Raw genomic sequence first — 24539 nt, forward strand, 5'->3', positions numbered from 1 at the left:
AAACTCTTGCATTTATTTCCATCTAAACAAACTTGATGAGCTACATAGCAGTTCTACACATTGTGACTGTTGGTCAATTTTTGTACCTGCTGTGCATAAATAACACCAGTTTCACACCAACAGAATTACAAACAGATAAATACAAAAGACAAATGGAAGGTGCAAGTTGCATACTTTTTTTGTTTGCATGTTTCAGAAAGTAGCAGCCAGTAATTACAATGTACTAACATTACATTCTTTCCAAAGCACATAAAACACACATTCAGTGAAAACTTAATTTCTGTTAGAAATTGCATTATGTAATACACAACTGCAATGGTGTATGTTTTTTTAGAGATAATCAATTTCAGGCTAGGATCAGACCATCATCTAGTCCAAAACCCATCTCAGCTAAGCATTTCTGAAATTGAAATAACAGTTATCAGACATACATTTTTCTGTCACTGATATTAGCTGTATGGATGAACAATTTCCATCTGATAACTGTTATTGCAATTATGCAAGTGCTAGCTGAGATAGTTTTGGAGCCAATGATGGTTGGATCCTAGACTGAAATCAATCTGTACTAAAATATACCATTACAAATGTGTATTGCATAACACAATTCTTAACATTCATTAAGGATTTACATCATCATCTCTGGTGGCTTCAGTTGCCTGTGACTGCAGTCGTGTGTGTGAGTTGCGTTTGCGTGTATGTGTGGTGTGTGTGTGTGTGTGTGTGTGTGTGTGTGTGTGTGTACTTACATAATAATTCAGCATCTACAAATCAAAGCTTACCTGTTTGACATCTTCCTGAAAAAGTCTTAAAGCAAGTCTCTGATGAAGTTTGATTTTCTTTGCATGCCATTTCTGCTCTAGTGTCCGGTGATGGTTTAGTATTTGATGTATAACTGCTAAGACATGACTTGCTCCTTCAGAATAGTCAGCAGCAGGATTACCTGTATGCCTTCCTGCTGGTTCAAATACTACCTGTCCATCTGATGTAACCTGCAATGATAATTATTCCTCAACATTCATTCTCAGATAACTGAACTTCCAAGAATAATTTTCTTTAGAGTACTATTTATAAAGATGGAGCATTCAGCAGTGAACACCAATACGCAAAATATGCAAAATATGGTATTCTCACAATACTAAGAAAATTAATGATGACTAGCTGGTAAGGAAAAAATAAAAATTGTAAATGCATAAATAAAAAATGTACACAATTGTAATGGAGGAAACATCAAAATTTGGAAAGCAAAAATAAGAAAAATATAAACCCAAGGAAGTCACGGAAAACTGTTATGGCACATGTATGAAATTTAGCAGCCACAGAAGACGAGGTAAATCAGTCATTACAGACATCTTGAACTGCGGAACTGGAGAAGAATGACACTGAGGAAAATGATCATATGGCATTATTAGCCATCAGACCCACATCTGGAATTGTTCAGTCACCTGGTACAAGTCTTTCTACTTGATGCCAATTCAGAGACACATGGACTGATGATGATAAGTTAATATGATTAGAACAACACAACCATCCATTTGTCCAGTGAAGAAAATCTCTGACTTTATTGGGAACTGAACCCAAGATCCATAATCTAGAAGCAGTGACACTAACCACTGGATCATTAACTGCAAGCATGATGACATTAAGAGACAGACTGGAAAACAGACAACAGGACTAAAATGCAAGAGGGTATACTGTAGGAAAGCATGGCCACTTGAACAAATGAGAGATAATATTGGAACAGACCATCATCATCATATCCCAACTATTCCATCTTATTTGATGGATCTGCAAAGTCTGAGATGGCAGAACAGCCACACATACATTATACAGAAAATTCAGAAAGAAAACTTCAGTGATTCATGCAGAGACTCAGATGAATGAACAAGACACATACTTGACCTACATCTATGGCTTGATGGTACTATCCACTTCAATCACACATGACCTGTTCCTGGTAGATGCTTCTAAACAGCATAGAAGGATCAGTATTATGAATGGATAAAGTATGTGAGCTGTGAATTTTATCGGGGACAGATAAGATCTGTTGTCATTTTGAGTGAACTGTCCATCAACACTGAATCAGCTGTAGATTCTGTTGTGAGTCAATGACACAGACAGGAGATATTTAAGAAAAGAAGTTGTCAAAATGCAGATGCTGCCAATATCTATCACCTCATCCATAGGCCTATCTTCCAAAAATAAACAATTTAGGGAAAAGACACGATAGCGACCCTGATGAGGAACGACATTCATATGGAACTGTAGCTCATTACAATATGGAATGCTCTAACAAGAGCAGAAGAGTAGGTTATGTTAATGTGCACAGATGTGGAATTCATAATACAAATCAAAGAGGTGAATGGTAATATGATGCAGGCTGTGGATGAAGATTGGAGGAAACAGATGGTATCTCTGATTAACACTATACTCACAAACAATGAGAAGCAGCTAACTCTTGGAAAGGTGGTTGACACTTTATGTTGGGCTTTGTGTCAAAAGCCTCATTTAGAAGTCTTCACTGGAAAGATTCATGGGTTTAATTTATATGTGAAAAAACAGATTCAGAGATCTACTGAGCACAGGATAAATTAGGATCAAGAGACTTCTGTACAAATCTGGGACTAAGAGACATCTCTCATAATCCCAGGTTCATGCAGAAATCTCCTGGTCCTGGTTTGTTCTGTGCTCAATAGGTCTCAGAATCTGTGTATCATGATCAAATCATAACTTATAGCTTTTGGGCAAGTAGAAAAAAGGTTTAATAACCATAGTGATGGAGTTATCAACAGTCAGTATGAAAACAAGTTACAGGACACATTTTAGTTCAATAACAAGAGGGAAAGAAAGAATAAGATTAGAGAAAACATAAACTTGAATTCTAAAAGAAGTATACACTTAATATAATCTTTGACAGTGCTCTGTCATGGCTCAGTTAAATTATGTGTATATTAAACAGTTTTTGATGTTGCTGAGAACGGTTATACAACAATTTTTAAACGAAAACAGGACCGTTTGACTGTAGTGTTGTTTATGTAATTATGACCTAGGTTTCAGTCAATGTCCAAGTGATTGAGTTTATGTCATTAACATATATTGCAGGACATTAAGTTCAAAATGGGGCATAAATTGAGAAAATATTGGCTCTCCACAAAATACCAGATGTAAAATCATCATCTTGTAAGAAGATCAGTAAATAATAGTGGGAGTATGTCATAATTAGTACAAACAGACTTACTTAGTATATAAAATTGAAACACATGTCTTTGAGTCATCATGTTCATGTTTTCTAGACCAAGTAAACCTGTTTTTACCCACGTCTTTGAGTTGTAACATGCATCTTTTATATATCAAGTTGGCCTGTTTTTACTAAATATGATGTGGTACCATTGTTATTTACTGATCTTTTTACATGATGATGATTTTACATCTGGCATTTCATGGGGAGCCATAATTTTCCTAATTTATGGCTAATTTTGACCTGGAGGTCCTGCAATATATGTTGATGAGGGAAAACCTCAATCACGTGAAAATTACGTAAAAGGCCAAAGCATAGATACTAATTAAATAAGCAACAATACAGTCAAATGGTGGTGCATTCACTCGAAGGAAAAAAATGTGTACATTAATCTCTGATACCAACTGCTCTCCTACAATTCAACTTCTATTCATTCCTCCTCTGTGCTTCTGTCTTCTTTACCATCATATCTGCCTCAAAGAGAATTTCTTATTTCTTGACCAACTTACTGTTTGCTTCTCTGTCATTTCTTGCATCACAGATTCACTATGTATTATCATATACGTTCTTCAATTGCTTTATTCCCCTGTAGTCTCCCTCTCTCTACTCATTCTTCCCTGCTCTCTACAAATTAACTGAGCTGGAAAAGTCTAATAAATTATTACAGTATTTCCTTAATATTCTTCTATGCCATGTTCTCTTTGTGTATATATGGCTTCAGACTCCTACACAATTTTTGTCAACCTCTGAAAACCCATTAATCAGTCCGAACAAATATTATGTAATAGAATAATAGTTATTACAAGAATTGTCATTGTTACAGGTGTGGCTTTGCTGTTAAGTGTGAGAAATCTTAGGAAGGTAGTGTTATTTTTCAGCAAAGGAAAGGAAACTTAGTGAAACAGATGTGTGACAGAATAAAAGAAGTTCAACTACTGATGTAAATTTTGAGATTAGAAGGTATCTTTGTATAACATTTAGTTTGTTGGTGAAGTCTGTATTTAGAGAAATGTGAGAGAAAATGCAAGGTAAACAATCAAACAATATAGCTGTGTATAAAAAGATATGAACAAAGATAAACACAATTACTGATTTCTTTGAAACTATAGACAATGATGGGAAACTTGACATTCTCGTTGTGTTTGCTTATTTCTTGCAATTGTTTCTCCTTTGCTTTCATATGTCTCATATTCTAGTGCAGCAGATACATTACCTATATTTATGTTCTGTTGCTGATTCAAATGTGATACCTCACTTGGATGGGAGCAACTTCTTACCTATTTTTTCTACAGTTTGTGCATACATGTGCCACATTTCCACATATTGCATAAGTGAAGACAATCTGTGTATCACATAATTTCTGTGCAGCTGGAAAATAGCTTGTGAAACAATATCAAACAAATCAATCTCAAACAGAAAACAAATCACCCACAATGGCACTAAAGCTTATAGATGATAACATTTTTGTTAAATGAATCATCCACAAGGGTAAAATGTCCTGTATGTACTTCAAACTACTCAATTAAGTAACTAAAACTTTCTACTGAAAAATGTTGCTCATATTTACAAATTATTCCAGATCCACTCTCTACTGAAGAATAGTTGAGATATTTACAGATAATTCCAGATCCATAGAAAATGAAAGCACAAATCTACTCAACCCAACACCCCACCACCAATTATCTACACCAGACTCAGAATATTGCTTGAAAAAAATAATGTTCATTTAAGATATTGTTTCTTTGTACTTTCATCAACGTAAACATGCACAGCCTTATCTGAAACTGAGGACCTTCCTGCATTGACTTCAGATTCTAAAGACCATCCTATGTAGCAATTTAGAGTTACATCCTGATACTTCTGTTTAAATGGTATAGGATGTAAATCAATTGGGAAATAACTAAAATCACTGCTAGCTAGCTTGCAATGCAAGCCTTTTATGATTCTATATGTATTTGATAATTAAATGAGAAACTATAAGTACAGTCTATATGGAAAATGTGGTGATGCTGAAGAATTATTGCTTATGTAGGAAACACCGAACAGCAAATATTAGTCATTGTTGTCCCTTGAAAGTCTTGACCACACTACACTGAACACAGTTCATGGTGAATATTCAATTTAAAAATTTTTTGCAACAGCCACTGAACAGTATAATTCCATGTATTTAACTGCTTTCGAATCCTGTAAGTAGAAAACATACGTAGTAATGTTAGGAACAGAGTAAAAATGAATTACATGAGAGCAGAACTGGGGGATGCTCTTCTAGCTTTCTGGTCTGCTATATATCTATCAGCAGACCTAACCATGACAACACAGACTTTTTTAAAAATATTGTGCATGTTTGCCATTACGATCTGATTGCTCACCCAAAAACATTTTATTCACTTTCCTACATATATCTGTCTACAGTCTGCCTAGTAAATGGACCCTCAACATCAGATCTCCCTGATGTGCCCTCACCTCCATCCCTACTCTCTTCCCAGTTCCACAACAGCAATTTCTGTCCTAACAACATGCAGCTCTGCACTATGTATAGCTGATACAAATAAATTGCAGTACCACCAATAGCATATGGTAGTTGTTTGTAGCACTACTATGGTGACAAATTATTCCATCTACATGACAATTGCTTTGTATTTTTCCTAGTTACTGTTGCTTTTAAAGCTATTGTGGAAAATTGTGGATGGAATACAAACAATGTTTAAGTTTACCATAATTTTGCTCACCATATTTGCAAGGTGTTAAGCAGTAGAAAATACATAAATTAGACTGAACTAGTAGTTAAGGTTTCAGGCAATCTCTCTCTCTCTCTCTCTCTCTCTCTCTCTCTCTCTCTCTCTCTCTCACACACACACACACACACACACACACACACACACACACACACACACACACAGAGAGAGAGAGAGAGAGAGAGAGAGAGAGAGAGAGAGAGAGAGAGAGAGAGAGAGAGAGAGAGAGCTGTGAATGTTGTGCAGTGAGCTTACCCCAATGCAGTCGAGGGAACAAGCTACTATCAGTACTCTAGCTTCCTTAACCAGAAATACTAACAATGTCCTTCACATTCTCTCAACTGTCACTACCTCGTTAGCACTTCATCCCCTGCTTGTTACTGTTGATATCACCTCACTCTATCCTAATATCCTTCATGTCCAGGGCCTTGGTGCCATCAGACACTAGCTCACCCAACGTCCTACTGCTTCTGCACACTTCCATTTTTTTTACATAGTGCCAGCCATACCCTTACTAGTTCTGCTCTGAGGTGGATATACATAAACAAATTTCTGACATGACCAGAGCTGCTGCATGACTATTTCATAGACCAACTTGTTTATACAGTACTTACAAGAATCCCTGCTATCCACCTGACATCCTAGCATTTTCGTTTTTTTTTCTTTTCTTATACCCTAGGTGAAAGATTCTCCATTTTTTATCTCTATTGTGTCCAGGTCTATTACAAATTATATTTTATGGAATAAATATAACCTTAAAACTCCTTTTATATAAAAATGTCTTTGATATAGTTTATTTGGTTAAGTTGAATTTCGTGAATGTTGGCAATGTTTGAGCTTCCAAAGCAACAACCAATGATTCTAATTTACGATGCTTCCTCCAGCATCTCCAGTCTGATTCAAACATGGTTAGGAGTCTTCTTAATCCATTAGTATTCTCTAGCAAGTCAGTTTGAAGTTAAAAATGTTTGAGGGCAAAGCAAATCTGTCAAAGACTCTTCCATGACAGAAGTTTAAATCTCAAGGCAAACATAAAAAAAATACATCTCAAGAAATGTGAAGATGTTTTTCTGGGTTAATCCAGGATCAGACAGGAGCCAGGCATTTTGTGCTTTGGGTAGGAAGCACTTTAGTATTTTACAGGGTGGACCAACTAATCTGAGGTAACATTCACACTACAAGGGACATGAAATTAACAAAAAGTGTAGTTCTGGAAGTTTAAATAAACTATCAAGCTATTTTGTTAGCTTAAATAGTAAAGAGGAGTATGATAAAAGCACTGTATGTGAACTTGATTTAGTGATACAGTGAAAATATGCTAAGTTATTCAAGTCTGGATTATTAAATATGTTTAGTGATTCTGTAGTTGCATCCAAACTTCAATTTGGATGTACTAAACTGGAAATGGTTTTGAAGACTGTCCACGCTCCTAAAAGTGTTAACATCTTTGTGTTTATTTTAAGGTGTCTAAAAAGGACTTTAATATTTTTTTTTTCACTGACAGCCAATGTGTCAGGCAAAATCAATTGAAAAGTGTTCTCAGTCTGCATCTGGTACTTTGACGCTTTAAAGGGAGGGCAGAATAAACTTTTGGATTTCATTGAAAATGCTAGAGAAATATCAATACCAACTACCAAATTGGTAATGCAGAGCTTAGAAAAACATAATTTGTCATACAGAAGAGTAAGTGTTGTGACACAATAAACAGATGTTCAACAGATTAATCAAGGCAGAACTCCATGCAACAGTCAATTATGAAATCATGTCCTGTTCATAATTTTTTAAATTTCAAAAGACTGTTATTCATTCATTAAAAATGACAGAAGTTCAGTGAAATACAATTAGAATGAATCTGAATCTGATTGACTCGCCCTTGAAAATGATAAATATGTATTTTTGAGTTCTTTGGATGTACTTCCACACTATTAATATTTTGTGCACCCTATCAACACTTTCTAGACAACCTCAAAAACACCTTCAGGAAACAATTTTATGTTAAAAGGACCACACATTTGTATAGGTCAGGCTGTGATCTTCTCAATGCACGAGTCGTCTATTGCTTGAAACCTGGACTCACTGTCTGTAAAAAAAGAATGTACAGATGTCTTGCTAGCTGTCCGTTGACTGGTTCTGCTTTCTGTTGTCAATTTTTAGAATTATTTCAAAAGAAACATCAGCGAAAGTAATAGCCACTGTCATAAACTGCTGAGCCAGTATGGTCACAATGACATAATTTCCTGAGTGTACTAATTAGGTTTTGTTGTTTACTGTAATTCTTCTACAGATACATCATGTTTGTTAAGTGAGCAAGAAATTTTGGAGGCTCCAGAGGATGAAACTGCTCAATAACTTACCTCAAACTTTTTTCCTTGGGAGGATAATTATACTTTATGTCATCATTATTTTAAAATTTGTACGTTATCAAAGAACTGAAGTAAATATAGAAAATAAATCTTGAAGCTAAGTCTTTTTTTAATACGTATTACTCTTAAAGGTAAATCAATTACATACATGTCAGTGATGACTCATATAATGGCATAAATGGGCAGTTTCCTAGGCCCAATATTCTTCGAAGTGGCCGCTCTCCAAGTGTTAAATATATGGAAGTGCTATATAATGTTTTGTGTGATGTTATTTTAGGTTTGAAAATGTTTTTAGAAATAAATAAAGAGCTGCCACTCAGTTTTTTGTTTTATGATATCTGGCAACCCTACAAGATGCTCAACTCCTTGTCTAGGTCAGGCTCATCTCATAGATGATACCTTCACGGTGTGGACCCAGGCCCAAGGCATCCTATCCTCATAGCATCACAGTCTTGTAACTATTTTCCTAAATGTATGAGAACTGTTCCTTTCAGCCCAGCAAGCTCCCTACCTGTGTATCGACTTCCAACTCCATGATGGCTCCATAATATCCTACATGCGCATAAAATCAACAAACAGTACCTCCACTTTTATATCTGTTATCTTTTTTACACCAAAAAGTAGGGGTTAGCTACCTGTAAATGCTGTATCTGGACTGACAAGCAATCCCTTGCCCATTATGCTAAAGGTGTTATTAACTGATTAGAAGGGACGTCTCATACATAAATGTGATAAATACACAGAGAGACAGATGGGCTGGCCAGTTCCCACCTTGGCTCAGTAGTATCAGAAGTCACACAAAATCAATGAATATAAATAAAACTTAGCTTCTGGAAAGTAGCTACCTCATCAGGGAGGAGAGAGGATAAACCGGGAAAGAAGGGAAAACTGGATACAAGTCACTCACAACCTAGCTTATAAGGGAAAGGTGAGCAAAGATGAAGTGAAAGGTGTCCTCACACACACACACACACACACACACACACAAACACACACACACACACACACACACAACACACACACACAACACACACACAGGTGAGGGGGGAGGGGAAGAGTGTTAACATAAATAAATGAGCAGATAACCAAAGAGGTAACAGATGCAGAGGTTAATGCAGGTTGAGGCATGGGAGTGGTGGGATGAAAGGATGTATCGGAGTACAAGTTCCCATCTGTGCAGGGTGTTGGATGGGTGGATCCAAATGGCTTCATATCATGTAGCAGTTGTCTAGATCCCCAGAGATATGCCGGAGAGCATACTCCATCATTGGTTATTGGGCATAACCCAGGTGGACAGTTTAGTTTGTCTGTGCAATTTTATGGCTCAGTCAGTTTGGTAGCTGTCACATCAATGTAGAAAGCTGTACAGTGAACACAACAACTGAGAAGAGATGGACATGTGGCCCTCCCTTCAATGGTATACATTTCACCAGTGGCAGGACTGGTGTAGGTGGTTGTGGGAGGATGCAAGGGAACCAAACCTGCTGCAATACCTGCCCCCATGCAGACAAGCAGTGCCCTCCAGGCACTGGCCACTAACAAATCTGTGGCATGCTCCTAATACTTCAACCACATAACTGTTGCTGTTGTTGTCGTCATCATCTTCAGTCTGAAGACAGGTTAAAGCAGCTCTCCACAACTGTCTATCCTGTGCAAGTCTCTTCATCTCTGCATCACTGTTTCAACCTACATCCAATTCAACCTGCTTACTGTAGTCAAGCCTCGAACTATCTCTACAATTTTTAGTCCCCACACTTCCTTCCATCTCAAAAGTTGTTGCTTCCGGATGACTGATATCATTCGTTCACTTCTTTTATTCAAGTTGTGCCATAAATTTCTTCCCTCCCTGATGCACCCCAATTAATCAAATGCAAATGAACAGGCCCTCCTTATTTCAAATGTTATCCCACACCAGAACAATCTTAGCATCTTCCTCTGACATGGCTTTGCCTAACTTTCACTCTCCTTTCTCAGAGTAGTATTTAATAATCTACCAAGACTACTAAATATCCTGGTCCACTCTTATGGTACACCTACTTACGGCATTTTGTCACATTGGTTACATCCGTTAGAGACACTGGTGCAGGATCCATCCTATGCACTTATCCACTAGATCCTGTTTCAGTTCTTTCACCTGCATATCCTGCCCCCTCAAGCACACAGCCCCCTGTGGAAGTAGTCATATCATATACTAACTAAGTCACAATATCTACCCATCCTTTAATGTGGGGATGAGTACCAACAAGCTGCCCACCCACGCTAATGGTCACCATCAAATTGTGGCCAAGATCAACTTTCATAACCAGTGACAGAGAATGCCACTGAACACTATATCTCAGACTTGTTATTGTGCGTGTCAGCTATACAATGCCTCAAGCAGTATGGTCAATGACTATCTTTCCTCCTGCCATTACTTACATGTAGTTGACATACACAATCATCAATAGCAAAACACATTGCCTTGTATGTGGTACTACTTTACGAATCATTAATTTTTATCTTATGAATGTAACATCTACTGAAAATGGCATTACATGTCATGAAAGATAATTGTGTATTATAATTCACCACATAGAAGAGGAGATAAGTCACGGACAGGCACAATGAAAGAAGCTGCTAAAATATTTACTCATAAGCTTGCAGACTAATTCCTTCTTCTGAAGTAGAACTTATGCACATTCACAACTCGTACACACATGGTCACTTCTCTGTGTTTGCCACCCAGTACCTGGAGACAATGGTCAAACGTATGAAAGTTGTGCTTTTGTGTGTGTGTATATGTGTGTGTGTGTGTGTGTGTGTGTGTGTGTGTGTGTGGGTGGGTGGGGGGGGAGGGAGTTCTACTTCGGAAGAAGGACTTCTTCCAAAAACTTATGACTAAATACTTTAGCAATCTTTTTCACTGTGCCTGGCTGCAACTCAGTGCCTTATCTACATGGTATGTAGCAGTCTATTACGTCCATAAAATTGGTGTTATACTTTCCTGGACTTTCCATTGTTTGACTGTGCATTATAATTCTCTGGAAAGAACTTTAACCTTACACTGTACTCCACCATGTCTTTCAAAATTATGGTAATTACTTGTACTACACAGACTATAACATTCTCTTTTGTTTTCTCCCTATTCCAGCCTCTCACAGTATACTTTTTCAGACAACAAAAATCCACAGTAAGGTTGACAGATGCACAAACACTGTCACAAAATATGCATATTATGCATACATCTGTAAGTATACCATTTTAAAATAAGAGTGATGTGTAGACAAAATAAATGTTTTGCACACATTTGTAATATAATCTACAAAACACACACTGACAGAAACTCTGACTTCATCAGTAAATTGTCAAAAACTATGTGTCACAGTCTACTGACAGTTTTCTACCACAGTAAAAAACAGCAAGCAAAACAAGAAACTAGTGCAACAGCAAAATTGTGACTGAATGGATTCTACACTGGTGTACCACACAAATCACAAAAATATTTTTAACTTACTGGATGCCCCTTCTGCTTTCTTCTTGTACTCTTGAATAAAAAATATTTCAAATTACTAAACAAATATTATGAATTTCTAAATATTGAAAAGAATGCTACTAATGTAATCAAGATTATAACACTGACAGTATAAAGTATTTGCCATACCTGTACAACAACATTTGGCAAATGAAACTGGTTTAATACCTGTAAAACTTCACAGCTCTTAAAAAAGCATGTGAATTTAAAATGTGGACAAGCCTAAAATCATGCAACAAAACTACTCCGTTCAATATTTAAAATGTACAACCTAACAGTACAGCTCACTGACCACTTAAAAATATAAAATGGTACTGAAAAAGGAAACTCGGGAGAATCAATAATAACCATAAAAATTTATTTATAAATCATAGTTTGAGATAGGAGAAAAAGTAAGAACGTGTACTTCTGCAAAAACTATTTTTCTAATTACAAAAAGCTAGCAAGAACAAATAGCATTTTCCCTGGTTGCCATAAAGGTATACAGTTGAAAAAACTGCAAAAAACTATGGTAGCTATGTTACTCATATATACTATAAATATACTATCATGACCAAGAAATGAAGAAAAGTGAAAGAAAAAGTTGCCTACATGTTTCCGAGCCGATTCCATTCCAGGTTGGTTACAGATCTGAACCAGGTGGTCGAGCTGATATAGCAGTTTTTTGCTAGTGCTATGAACCTGTGAAGGACCCAATAACCAACACCTCATTAGTATAACTTGCTTATTCATTCTCAGACACACACCTCCCACTAAACAGGCAATCAAAACTCACCACCCTCTTGCAATCACTGTACTTCATAATGTTAAGCAGCCAATGTATTTTTTTTAGAGAGAAATTTGCTTCCAATAAAAGCAAAAAATTGTTATTCATTTCAGTTGCCTGGCTAACTCTGGAATACATTCAACCAAAAAGCTTGGAATGTATTCAAGAGAGACGAGTAATAGTTGAAGTCCCAGTTGTTGCAAAAGGTTAGGAGATATGCAATCTAACCCATACATCTCCAATCCCGATCAAGCACCAAATGAAACTGGAAGAGAACAGAAAGAGAGAGACACTAATGTGAAATGAATGTATGGCATACATTGTTGTCGGAAACACATTCTCTGGCAGTGAGTGTTGAGGGGAAACAGTGGCAGACTTGAACCAAGATGTCAAGTCCATTCAGAAGGGCCTGGTATGAATTATACACCTGAAAATGAAAATAATAACATAAAAAAGAATGGTAAATGTGGAAGGAAATGCTATAGTGTTCCAGCAAACACTGGGAGATCCTATGCTCCTCAGTGTGTAGAACCCAACAGTATACCTTACATGTATGTGTCTATAGGATGTGCAATGCTACTTATAACCATTTGCTGCTTGTTAAAGGAGTGCTGTTCAATGTAACTCTGTGAGGCTTTGAAAGTTATCATGGAATTTTAAGCAATACTTCATAAGTATAAAGGCAATAATTTTTCTCATAAATAACTGCTTTCACACAAAGTTCCCATTGCTTAATTTTTGTTTTCTAGTTCATTCATCTACAAATGAGAACCTCTTTGTATAATTTACTGTATTATCTTAAATAAACATTCATCTTTACTGAAAAAGCCTTTTTCCAAATATAATTTCTTCAAAGAAGTGCAAATAGTAAATACTTTACAATAAAATTTAAAGTTTCAGCCAACAAGCATAGTAAGAACACAAAAATTTTAATAGCTGAGCCTCTTTTTGAGCAAAAATGTAATTGTTTTTGAAATTATTACTTGCAAAGCTCTCACTTTGCCACTACCAAATTTATATAACATAAATAATGATTCTATGAATAATACATTAACACATTTACTACATAAAACAAATGCTAATGAGCATAAATCTTAATTTCAAAAAATGATATCTACATAAAGATCATTCGGTGCAAATACAAGCAGAAGCACCATTCTCTTAGGGAAAGAAGGACAGCAAAATCAAGTGCACAGGAATGACAAATAATTGTGCTAATACTGAAACTTTGACCTACAATATGCAAATAAATAAGACATTATGACAGTTGCCCTAGGAACTCTAGTTAAAAAATAAAAATAACATTTATAAAGGAAGAATTATCTGCTTGCCTGCGATAATTTTCCATCTGGAACCAAGCAGTCCTACAAGTACATACAAATACCAACTAATTAAGAGTGGGAATAACGGAAATGTAATAAATATGTACATTGCATAAGTTCATATTCACAAGAAGCTGATGAATACAATAGAAATTGACTGCATATGAATGTTTTGATTTAAGTAATATATCACTTTATTCTGTAAATGACTGTTCTGATAAAAATGCAGATTAAATTTAAGATTACATTAGAAACAATATTACCTCTGTATATGCCTGGCACATAGATTCATAGAGACTTTGGTGTTGATGTATTGCTGTCTCTAAAACTATTATTTCACTTGGTATTGTCATGTTTTCACAGGCCTGATTCCAATTCGATACATTTTCAACATACTGAAATGGAAGCATAAACTGCATAAAAACAAAATTTTGAAATATTTCACTAATGCGTACAATAGGAAGAAAAATAATAAAAAATAAAGCTTCCAGTTGCATATTTAATATTATAAACCTTAGCATCAGACCAGTGAACTAGAACTGATCATTGTCATTACAGATCATTTTCAGCACAGAACTAATATTTTGGCACTTTGTAAAACACATGGAAGACTGCTAAAAATGTTGAAGAGTAAGTTCATTTCTTCTGTACTTGGGTACAATGAGCCAAAAATTATTCATAAGAAACAGAAACAGAGGATGACATCTATGATGCCCCACAACCCAAAATAAATAAGCAAATAAATAAATGAATGAAACCTAAAACAGAAATAAAAACATTGTGGAATGTATTAAGAATAAGCAGAACCTTAAGGAATCACGTGAATGTAACACTCTGCTGAATGGCATTAGAAAGTAAATGGTTGCAGTAATATGACTATGCTACTTTAGCGGAAACAGGTTTTATGCGAAACATAACTGTAGCAGCATTGTAATGATTATAACTTATATACAGCAATCAGCCACAAGTATGGTATAAGAAGGTTCTAAGAGCAATCTGACAAAGGATTTTTAAAAATCATTTAATAGTTCACAGCCTGATGCTCTGAAAAAATGCCTTTCAGTTAACACTTGGGAGACCAAGCTTGAACATAGCTTGAACCACAACTTTCTGTTAAAAAGACCACAGCTTAACATAGGTCAGACATAATTTTCTTTATGTACGAGCCACCTGTCACTCAAAAACTGGATTCATTTCATATGAGAACAATATATGGACATCTCTCAACCTGCCCCTTGACTGGTGCTGCCTTCTGTTATCAACTTCTAGAATTATTTCAAAATAAACACTAGTGAATGTAAAAGCTGCTGTTATGAATGGCTGCGCCAATATGAACGCACACAAATTTCATGCATATAGTCATTAGTTTTTACAGTTTGCTATTATTCAGCTACAGATACGTCACACTTGTTGACTGAGCAAGATATCGGGGAAACTCGAGAGGAAGAAATTGCTAAATAACACACTTCCTCACACTTTTTTCTTGGGGGACAACTATACTTCCTTTCATATTATTTTAAAATCTGTAATCCATCAAAGAACTAAATTCAATATGAAAAATAAATCTTTAAGCTTGGACATATTTTTGTATGTAGTACACCTGAAGATACATAAATTACATATGTGCCAATATTACTATAAATAACAGCATAAGTGGCCAGTTTTCTATGTAAAATATTTTTCTAAGTGACTAGTCTCCCCAATGTTAAGCCACATCTTGTTACTGTGAGATTTTTCCCAAAGCCAGAGAAGACAGACATGTGCACTCTACAAGTGCTGTGCTTTGCTTGAAAGTGATGTCTTTAAAGACTGACTGCCCACTATCAAGTTTCTGAGGACCTGTAACACTTGAGTGGAGGGGCTACAGGCCTTCCCATTACAAAGAAAAGAACCTGCTGTTAGGATCCAGCCTTCTTAGCAATTTAGGAATACACACAATCACCTGGACACTCTCAAACACATTTTTCAAGATAATCCAGTGTGTAAGCCAGTATAACAGTGTGAGATAAGGTAAGAACTCTTCATGACTGTACTACCGGCTGCAATCTGCTGGTGCAGCATTACACAACACTCCCCTCCTAGAAGCTGCATCATGATTGTGTGGTCAATAATCAATGAAGGTACCACAACTTGAGACACAATTGGTGGTGTACGGCAAGTGGCGTATGTGACGCCAATGGTGACCACTTGACAACAAAAGGCCCTGGTGCATATAAATACTGGCCATTCAGCCACAAAACTGAACGTACGAGGGTCAAACTGAGTTCCTCCCAGCCTCCGAGCTATTGGTTGTCTGCCAACACCATATGTCACTAGCTACACAACGAGGTCAGGATTTGCACCCCACATGCCTGCGTTTCTATCACTCACCATGACTGCATAGGTTCCCATCTCACTTTCCCAGCAGCATAGCATGGCCACATTGTCATGCCAACATTTGGCACAGCTTGCACCACCAGTGGGCTGGAATGCTTTCAACATAAGGTCACTCAGCTTCCGAGTTGAGCCACACAAAGGACATGCAGGTGACTTCGTGACTACATATCACACATTGTGGACCGTGGGTTCGATCCCCATCACCCTGCATCCACCTGATGTGGTCACTAGTCTACTACTATAGGTAGTTGAGAAATAAATAATGGTTTCATCTGTCTTCAAGCTGCCTATGACTTTTCCTGTCCAACTAACTCTAACAACCATATAAGCACCAAAATTTTTTAAATTCATGATTTATACATAATAATAAATGTAAATTCTATTAGACCTTTTTCTTGTTTTAATAACTCTTAATTACTACAGTTTTGTGCACAATCTAGGGCCATTTCTCTTTTAATACTGTATTTTTTACATTTTGGGGCACCATTCTATTTTCATTTTACTACTGAATTTACAACAAAATGAAACTGGTACTGGTTAAATGTGAATAAACTTTTTATACTGTACTTGCTGCTGGTTGCTGTATTTAAGATATAGCCCTTATGATGTTCCCTTGCATACATCATGTCCCAAAAATGGCTAACCCTGATCACCATCACAATAGTGCAATAAATGAAACTGCTGAGAGACTCAATAAACTGTGAACAATAAGAGAATCTAAAGATAATGTTTAAGACCATGAAATATGATATGCAAAACATAGTACCTACTTACTGTAGAAAGATAACTACCATTTATATAGTCACATTTGATCTAATCACAAAAAAGTTTGCTTTTCATATGAATGAATTAGCATTACTGTGCTATTACCCAAAGTCATTAAATCATTGTCAATGGGATGTTAAACCCAATCATCCTTCCTTCCTTCCAGCATGGGCGTTGAAATTGCACAAAAATTCCCTTGCAGTAACATCTTATAGTATATGATGAAACTGTGCTTACTATTTTTCCAATAAAAAGAAGCTTGAAACTCATTTCATCACAACATTATCAAGATGGATGAAGAATTTTGGCTTAGCAAAGTGTGGCAAATGGCTTGGAAAATCCTGAAGGCATAATGTTTTCCATTTTTATCATTTCATTAGTTATATTCTGTCCCACAGTCAAAACAGTAGTAGCACGCTACTTTTCCCCCGTTCTAGCAACACTGCGCAAGAATGTTACGCAGAAGTGTTAGAAGCATAAGGATGATGATACTGTGTTTCTGAATTCTGATTACACATTTTAAGAATTTGTAGTGGGGCCCAAGCTGATATAATTTATAACGGAAATTTCTATGAAACATAGACAAACATGGGAAACAATATGTTCCACTCTCCCAGTGAAAGAGTGACAGTAATGAATTATTATACGTTTTATTATTACATTAGTAAAAATCTGATTAATGCCATAACAGTGTCAACTGTTGACAGCTGTATAGTGGAATAGGATGAAAACCATTAGTGGAAGTGGCAATATTGAGTGTACAGTATTAAATGTGACAGTGAACATTTACAAAAAGTGGCTTGTCTCATCATCTAAATCTTGCTCACTTGTTTTTTAATTTGAAAAAAAGGGGAAAAGAGAAAGTCACTAGAGATGAGAAAAAAGGGATGTTCAGCATTATAAATGTTTAACGCATTCTCCACAGTCATGAAATACTTCAAAGCAAATGCACGAGGCTACGGGTTGTAGTGGTAGGAGCAAGGAGTGACAATGTCTAACATAATTTTGTCTTTTTGTCCCACAACACATCAAATAAACATTCCATGGAGAAATTTTTCTCTATCGCAATGAACCAAGAAGTCAAAAAAGTAGAAATTTCATAAGCTCAGTCTTCTTACCTGTTCAGCTTTATGGTGAAACAACACAGAAAGAGCCAAAACAGATGTCCTTTCATCCAAGCCTGCTGCAAACTCCTTCCATGTCCTGTCAAGCCTGCTTGCCACAGTACGAATGTGTTGAGCAGCATAGTGATTACTTTCTATTAGGCGGGAAGCTACAGTTAAAATCCTATTAATATTTACATACACGTTCTGGAAGAAAAACGTAACACTTTTAGTAACATGGTTGGGCATAAAGTTATATACTATTCAAAACATGAAACAATAGGCAGGTGTATTTAATGAAAGAGTAGTAATGACTCTTTCTGAATTAATGGCTCTGGTTTCAACATTAATTGCGATTTCAATTAATCAATGTATAACAATAAATGCTTAAATTATATTTACGTGCTGTTAATATATTGTGCATATTTTTGATTACAGTGTCATTTTTAAATTTATATGCATTCCAGAATAGAAACCAGGTTTCTGTTCACCACACTTCATTCATCACGTTTATGAGATAAGAAAAATAAATTGGAAATCACTGAACAGTCACAACATTTCCACATTTCATTAGATTGGACAGAGTATATATAGTCGCAACTGGCGGCTGCTTCGTCAGGAAAGAGGGAAGGAAAAGGAAAGATGAAACACACACACACACACACACACACACACACACACACACACACACACACACACACACATCCATCCGCACATACACAGACACAAGCAGACATTTGTAAAAGCAAAGAGTTCGGAAGTTTCTATATATATATAGGCACATGAAAAAAACACACAAACACACACACAGAATTACTAGCTTTCGCAACCGATGGTTGCTTCTTCAGGAAGGAGAGGGAAAGACGAAAGGATGTGGGTTTTAAAGGAGAGGGTAAGGAGTCATTCCAATCCCGGGAGCGGAAAGACTTCCCTTAGGGGAAAAAAAAGGACAGGTGTACACTCGCGCACACACACACACACACACACACACACACACACACACACACACACACACACACACACATATCCATGTGGATAGTTGTCATGAAATAGTGGGAACAGTACAAACAAGTCTGATGTGAAGTCCAAAACAACAGGAAGGATGTACGCATCAAAAAGTGTATCTACGTATACATCTACCTCCATACTCAGCACATCTAACATTTAAAATGAATAAGCTGAACACATAACTGTAGATAAAACTTCAAATTACAATATGTCTTTTTACCAGTTTTTGATTTGATGAAATAAAGCCTATATGTTGTCCCAATTTTTGTGCAAGTTACCTGTGGAAATCCCATGTAAATTCGTGTAGTAGTTTTGGAAATTAGTGTTTCCAAACAGACATGGCAGTTCTACAGCTTTATTATTAGTGTAGATGTAAACAGCAATGGCCCTGTAACGCTCACTTGAGGTGCTGCTGAACTGTCAGTTTCATCCAATTACAAACAACATGTTGAATTCTACTTGATAATAACTCTTAAATCCAATCACAAATCTGATCCAGTAATCAGTAAACAGATTTCGTTCAATAAACACCACTGCAGAACTCTTCAAATGTTTTTTAGATAGAAGTCTCTGCATATGGCATCAAACAGGGTGCCATTGTCTGAGGTGCTCAGGATCATAGGCTCAGAGTGAGCTAAGTGTCACAATATCTTCCTTTGTGGAATCAACGTCAATTTTTATAGAAAATATTTGTGTTCACCGAGAGTGTCAGAATATGACAATAAGAAAGATACTGCACAGTTCAACGACAGATTGGTGTCAGCAATATGGGCCAATAATTATGCACATCTATCCAATACTTTTTGCTATCTATTTAAGAAGAATGTGCAACTGTAACAGTGTTTCTTCTATTCTGATATTTCAGCTATGAAATGTTCCCCCATCTCCTGAGCTTTCTGTAGCACTGACAGTACAACTCTGCTACTTGCCTTATGAACACATTGTCCATGCAGACATGCTTGTGGCCACAGATTGTAGCAGCAGAAGAAATGCCACTGGGGTGGCAGATATATGTTTTGCCTGTATTGCTCTCTACAACAGGCATCATTGGTGATAAGTACTGATTACAAACAGTAGGCGCTATTAACAGCACCACTGCATCATACACTGCTGAAAGTGCCAGATTCTGTTCCAGCTGTTTGAACAAGCAGCTAGAACTGTTAGCTAGAAGACATTTTTTTTGCCTGAGATTGACAGCAAAACTGTCCATATTTTTGCATCTTGTGAGCAGTGTGCCTGACATCAGGCAGCTCCCAGGACATATCTGACCCCCTGGCCCACTCCATGACAGCCAAAGGTATGCATTCACATTGACTTTGCTGGTCCCTTCTTGAATTCCTGTTGGCTCTTGGGTGTGGATGCATATTCTGTTTCCATACACTCTCTTGTGTGAGTCACATTGGCAATTCACACACTTTTGAGGACTTTTCTATTGAGGGATTGCCATGTACCTTAGTTTCCAATAATGGGCCTCAGTTCATTTCTCACATCTTTCAGTTGTTTTGTTCCCGTCATGGCATTTGTCATGTTATGTCTCTGCCATTCCACTCTGTCAAATGGTAAAGTGGAATGACTAGTGTGTACCATCAGGTTCCAACTGAAAAAGTTTGTAGTGGATTCTTCACTGGATGACACCCTTCTCCATTTTCTGAGTACCTCTTGCTACATTCCAATGGGGGATTGGAGCCCAGCTGAGTTGCTCCATGGCCCGCAGCCATACACACTCCTCCACCTTCTCCGGCCTGCACTGCATGTGCCATGGTCGAGTTTGTCCGGTTTCTTCACACTGGAGCCCGCCACCCTTGGGCATGCCCACATCCATGTGTGTTCTTTCCCTATGTTCCAGTACACACACGCAATGACTCTACACTTGGCACACTCACACACACATGCACTAATAGCAGGATACAGCTGCTTGTTCAAACAGCTGGAACAGAATCTGGCACTTTCAGCAGTGTGTGATGCAGTGCTGCTGTTTATAGTGCCTACTGTTTGTAATCAGTACTTATCACCAATGATGCCTGTTGTAGAGAGCAGTACAGGCAAAACATATCTCTGCCACCCCAGTGGCATTTCTTCTGCTGCTACAATCTGTGGCCACAAGCATGTCTGCATGGACAATGTGTTCATAAGGCAAGTGGCAGAGCTGTACTGTCAGTGTTACAGAAAGCTCAGGAGATGAGGGAACATTTCATAGCTGAAATATCAGAATAGAAGAAACACTGTTACAGTTGCACATTCTTCTTAAATAGATAGCAAAAAGTATTGGATAGATGTGCATAATTATTGGCCCATATTGCTGACATCAATCTGTCATTGAACTATGCAGTATCTTTCTTATTGTCATATTCTGACACTCTCGGTGAATACAAATATTTTCTATAAAAAATGACGTTGATTCCACAAAGGAAGATATTGTGACACTTAGCTCACTCTGAGCCTATGATCCTGAGCACCTCAGACAATGGCACCCTGTTTGATGCTATATGCAGAGACTTCTATCTAAAAAACATTTGAAGAGTTCTGCAATGGTGTTTATTGAACGAAATCTGTTTATTGATTACTGGATCAGATTTGTGATTGGATTTAAGAGTTATTATCAAGTAGAATTCAACATGTTGTTTGTAATTGGATGAAACTGACAGTTCAGCAGCACCTCAAGTGAGCGTTACAGGGCCATTGCTGTTTACATCTACACTAATAATAAAGCTGTAGAACTGCCATGTCTATTTGGAAACACTAATTTCCAAAACTACTACACGAATTTACATGGGATTTTTACAGGTAACTTGCACAAAAATTGGGACAACATATAGGCTTTATTTCATCATATCAAAAACTGGTAAAAAGAGATATTGTAATTTGAAGTTTTATCTACAGTTATGTGCTCAGCTTATTCATTTTAGATGTCAGATGTTTAATCATCATGGTATAGTGCACCAAAGAACCAATAGATGGTACTTTTTGTTTCGCAGTACATCAAAGAATTAATAAATGGCAGACTGTTTTGAGATAACACTGATGTCTATAGGAAGGCTGCAATGCTAAGAAACTGAAGTGAAATGTAGAAATATCTGGAGATGATTGGTGACTGGCAAGGGGTCCAGTAATTGACCTTGAACCTAAATAAATGTAACTTATTACACATAAAGAGGTGAGAGATCCATTACTGCCCAATTACCCTAGTAATGATAAATCAAAGTAAACAGTAAAATAACAAAATGCTTAGGACCAACCATTCATATTAAACTCTTAAGTAATTCACCAATGAAAGAAGAAAAACCCTTTGACAGATTCTCAACTATTGCTCTTCATTCTTGGATCCTTAACAGATTGGATTAATGTAAGAGAAAGAAAAGATCCATTGAAGATGATGTGTTTCATTACACAATTCATCAGTAAGCATGAAAGTGCTACAGAGTTGGTCAACAAACACCAGTGGCAAATGCTACAGGAGCATGTTTGTGCATCACAGAAAGGTATAGTGTTGCAATTCTGGCTACACACATCTCGTGAAACATCCACAATGAGAGACTCAGAGAAATTAGGCTTCATATACAGGTTTACCATCAGTTGTTTCTCCCTTACACCATGTCTGAATGGATCAAAGACCGTATAGTCTGTCCAAAATTACTTTAGGATTGACAGCGAGGGCGGAAGTGGTAGGAGGGAAACTTATGCAGCAGGCCCGAGCCACTTTCTGTGCTACCTGCAGCTGCAGCAAATTCCTGAAGTTTCCAAACCTTTACCAACACCACAACACTACCTGCTTTCAGCGGGCTTCAGTTGTAGCCTGTTTTCTGTCCTGCATGATCACTGTGCCCTGTGACTTTCGTTGTAGGGGTTCATAGTGTTATTCATCGTTACCATTATTTGTTGTTACTATTAGTCATTGTTACTGTTATTCGTTGTTTCCATTATTAGTTGTGTGGTACTCAACAACGTCAATGGGAAGTTCATTGAAAGTTGTAAGTGGAAAAGTTCAACTTTATTCTCTTGGGTAGGGGATTTCCATACAGGGGCTGTCAAGAGAAATGGTTTACGTGTTATGTGCCTGCTTTGACAATGAAAACATTAATGGTGGCCCACAGCTCTCCCTTATCAAAGTGATCGGCAGAACTGCTAAAGCTTTGAATATTTAAAAAAAAATACATTGTTGTGAAGATTGGGAAGGAAATGTTTGACAAGGATGATGAAGCTGAAGAACCGTCAAAATTTAACACCCCTGGGAAATAAGATTGTATGAACAAGCAGATTACTGAATCAGGCCTTTTCCAAGGCAGCCACGCATCTTTGACCACAGTTTTACACAACTGGCTTACACTAAGGACATTTCTGTGGCCATAAGCTGTTGACGGAGAGGGAGGATACAGCTTCATGGCAATGCTGATTTTTATGGGGCATTCATAGCACAAGAATTGACAAAGTAGTGTGGTTTTATGCAAAGCAGGTCAGTTCTGGTCACACTGTCAACCAGGACTGGGCAGATGAGACAGGTAAAGGAACAATGGCAATGTCTTCTGGCAAGAGTGGCAGACTTATTCTTCTTCATGTGAGCACCTCACAGAGTTTTCTTCCAAACAGTCTCCTGCTTTTTAAATCAAAAGACAACAGGAGATTGTCTTGAAGAAATAAATCACATTACATTTACAAGCTGGTTCGAAGATTTAATAATACCAAATCTTGGAAAACAGTCAACAGTTGTACTAAATAATGCTCCTTACCATTCCGTTGTTGTGGACAAGGCACCTACTTTGACAAGCAGAAAGGAGGAAACGATTGACTGGCTTCAGCATCATAATGTCGATGTAAGCGAAGACCTTAAAAAGGTTGAGTTTATGGAAAAAATATCTCTCCATAAGCCACAATTTTACCTATACAAAACTGATGATTTGGGGGTTGAAATGGCGGTGGTAGGGTGGTAGCCAAGTCATTATTTTCTCTTACGTAACTAAAGAAAAGTGTTGAAGAAGTATCACTCACCAATGGACACACATTTCTTTTCTGAAACTTCAAAAAATTGGAAATCTAGCTATACTAAAAGCACTGAGCTCAACAAAAACTATACTGAGCAGTTAATCTTGATTATGTATTACATTTTTCACCAAACTTATCAACTCACTTTCAATAATTATGAACACCTGCTGGAGGGACGTGTGTGGCATAAAAATTGTAGAGGGAGACAAAGAGATGAGTACAGTAAGCAGATTCAGAAGGATGTAAGTTGCCGTAGTTATTTGGAGATGAAAAGACTTGCATAGGATAGAATAGCATTGACAGCTGCATCAAGTCTTCAGACTGTGAAGGCCACAACAACGACTTTTTTACCATTTTCCAAACAGTGAATCATAATGA

At 37.0% G+C, this 24539-nt stretch overlaps 1 protein-coding gene across 10 annotated transcripts in view; it reads right to left on the bottom strand.

The window, feature by feature from the left end:
- The window catches only part of LOC126267309 (kalirin), a 2010890-nt gene that overhangs the window by 1156457 nt on the left and 829894 nt on the right, over positions 1 to 24539 (bottom strand). For 2 of the 10 annotated variants that reach the window (XM_049972405.1, XM_049972400.1), the window contains 4 exons: positions 18192 to 18383; positions 14196 to 14327; positions 12436 to 12525; positions 780 to 989 (listed from right to left, as the gene is read on the bottom strand). In XM_049972405.1, the coding sequence (XP_049828362.1) occupies positions 780 to 989; positions 12436 to 12525; positions 14196 to 14327; positions 18192 to 18383 (624 nt within the window). Of the gene's footprint in view, positions 1 to 779; positions 990 to 11826; positions 11857 to 12435; positions 12526 to 12929; positions 13038 to 13941; positions 13975 to 14195; positions 14346 to 18191; positions 18384 to 24539 lie in introns of all 10 variants that reach the window. The other 8 variants (XM_049972404.1, XM_049972399.1, XM_049972395.1 and 5 more) reach the window with 7 other exon arrangements.

This window comes from Schistocerca gregaria, chromosome 4 (genome assembly GCF_023897955.1).
Source record: "Schistocerca gregaria isolate iqSchGreg1 chromosome 4, iqSchGreg1.2, whole genome shotgun sequence".
NCBI classification, from domain to species: Eukaryota; Metazoa; Arthropoda; class Insecta; order Orthoptera; family Acrididae; genus Schistocerca; species Schistocerca gregaria.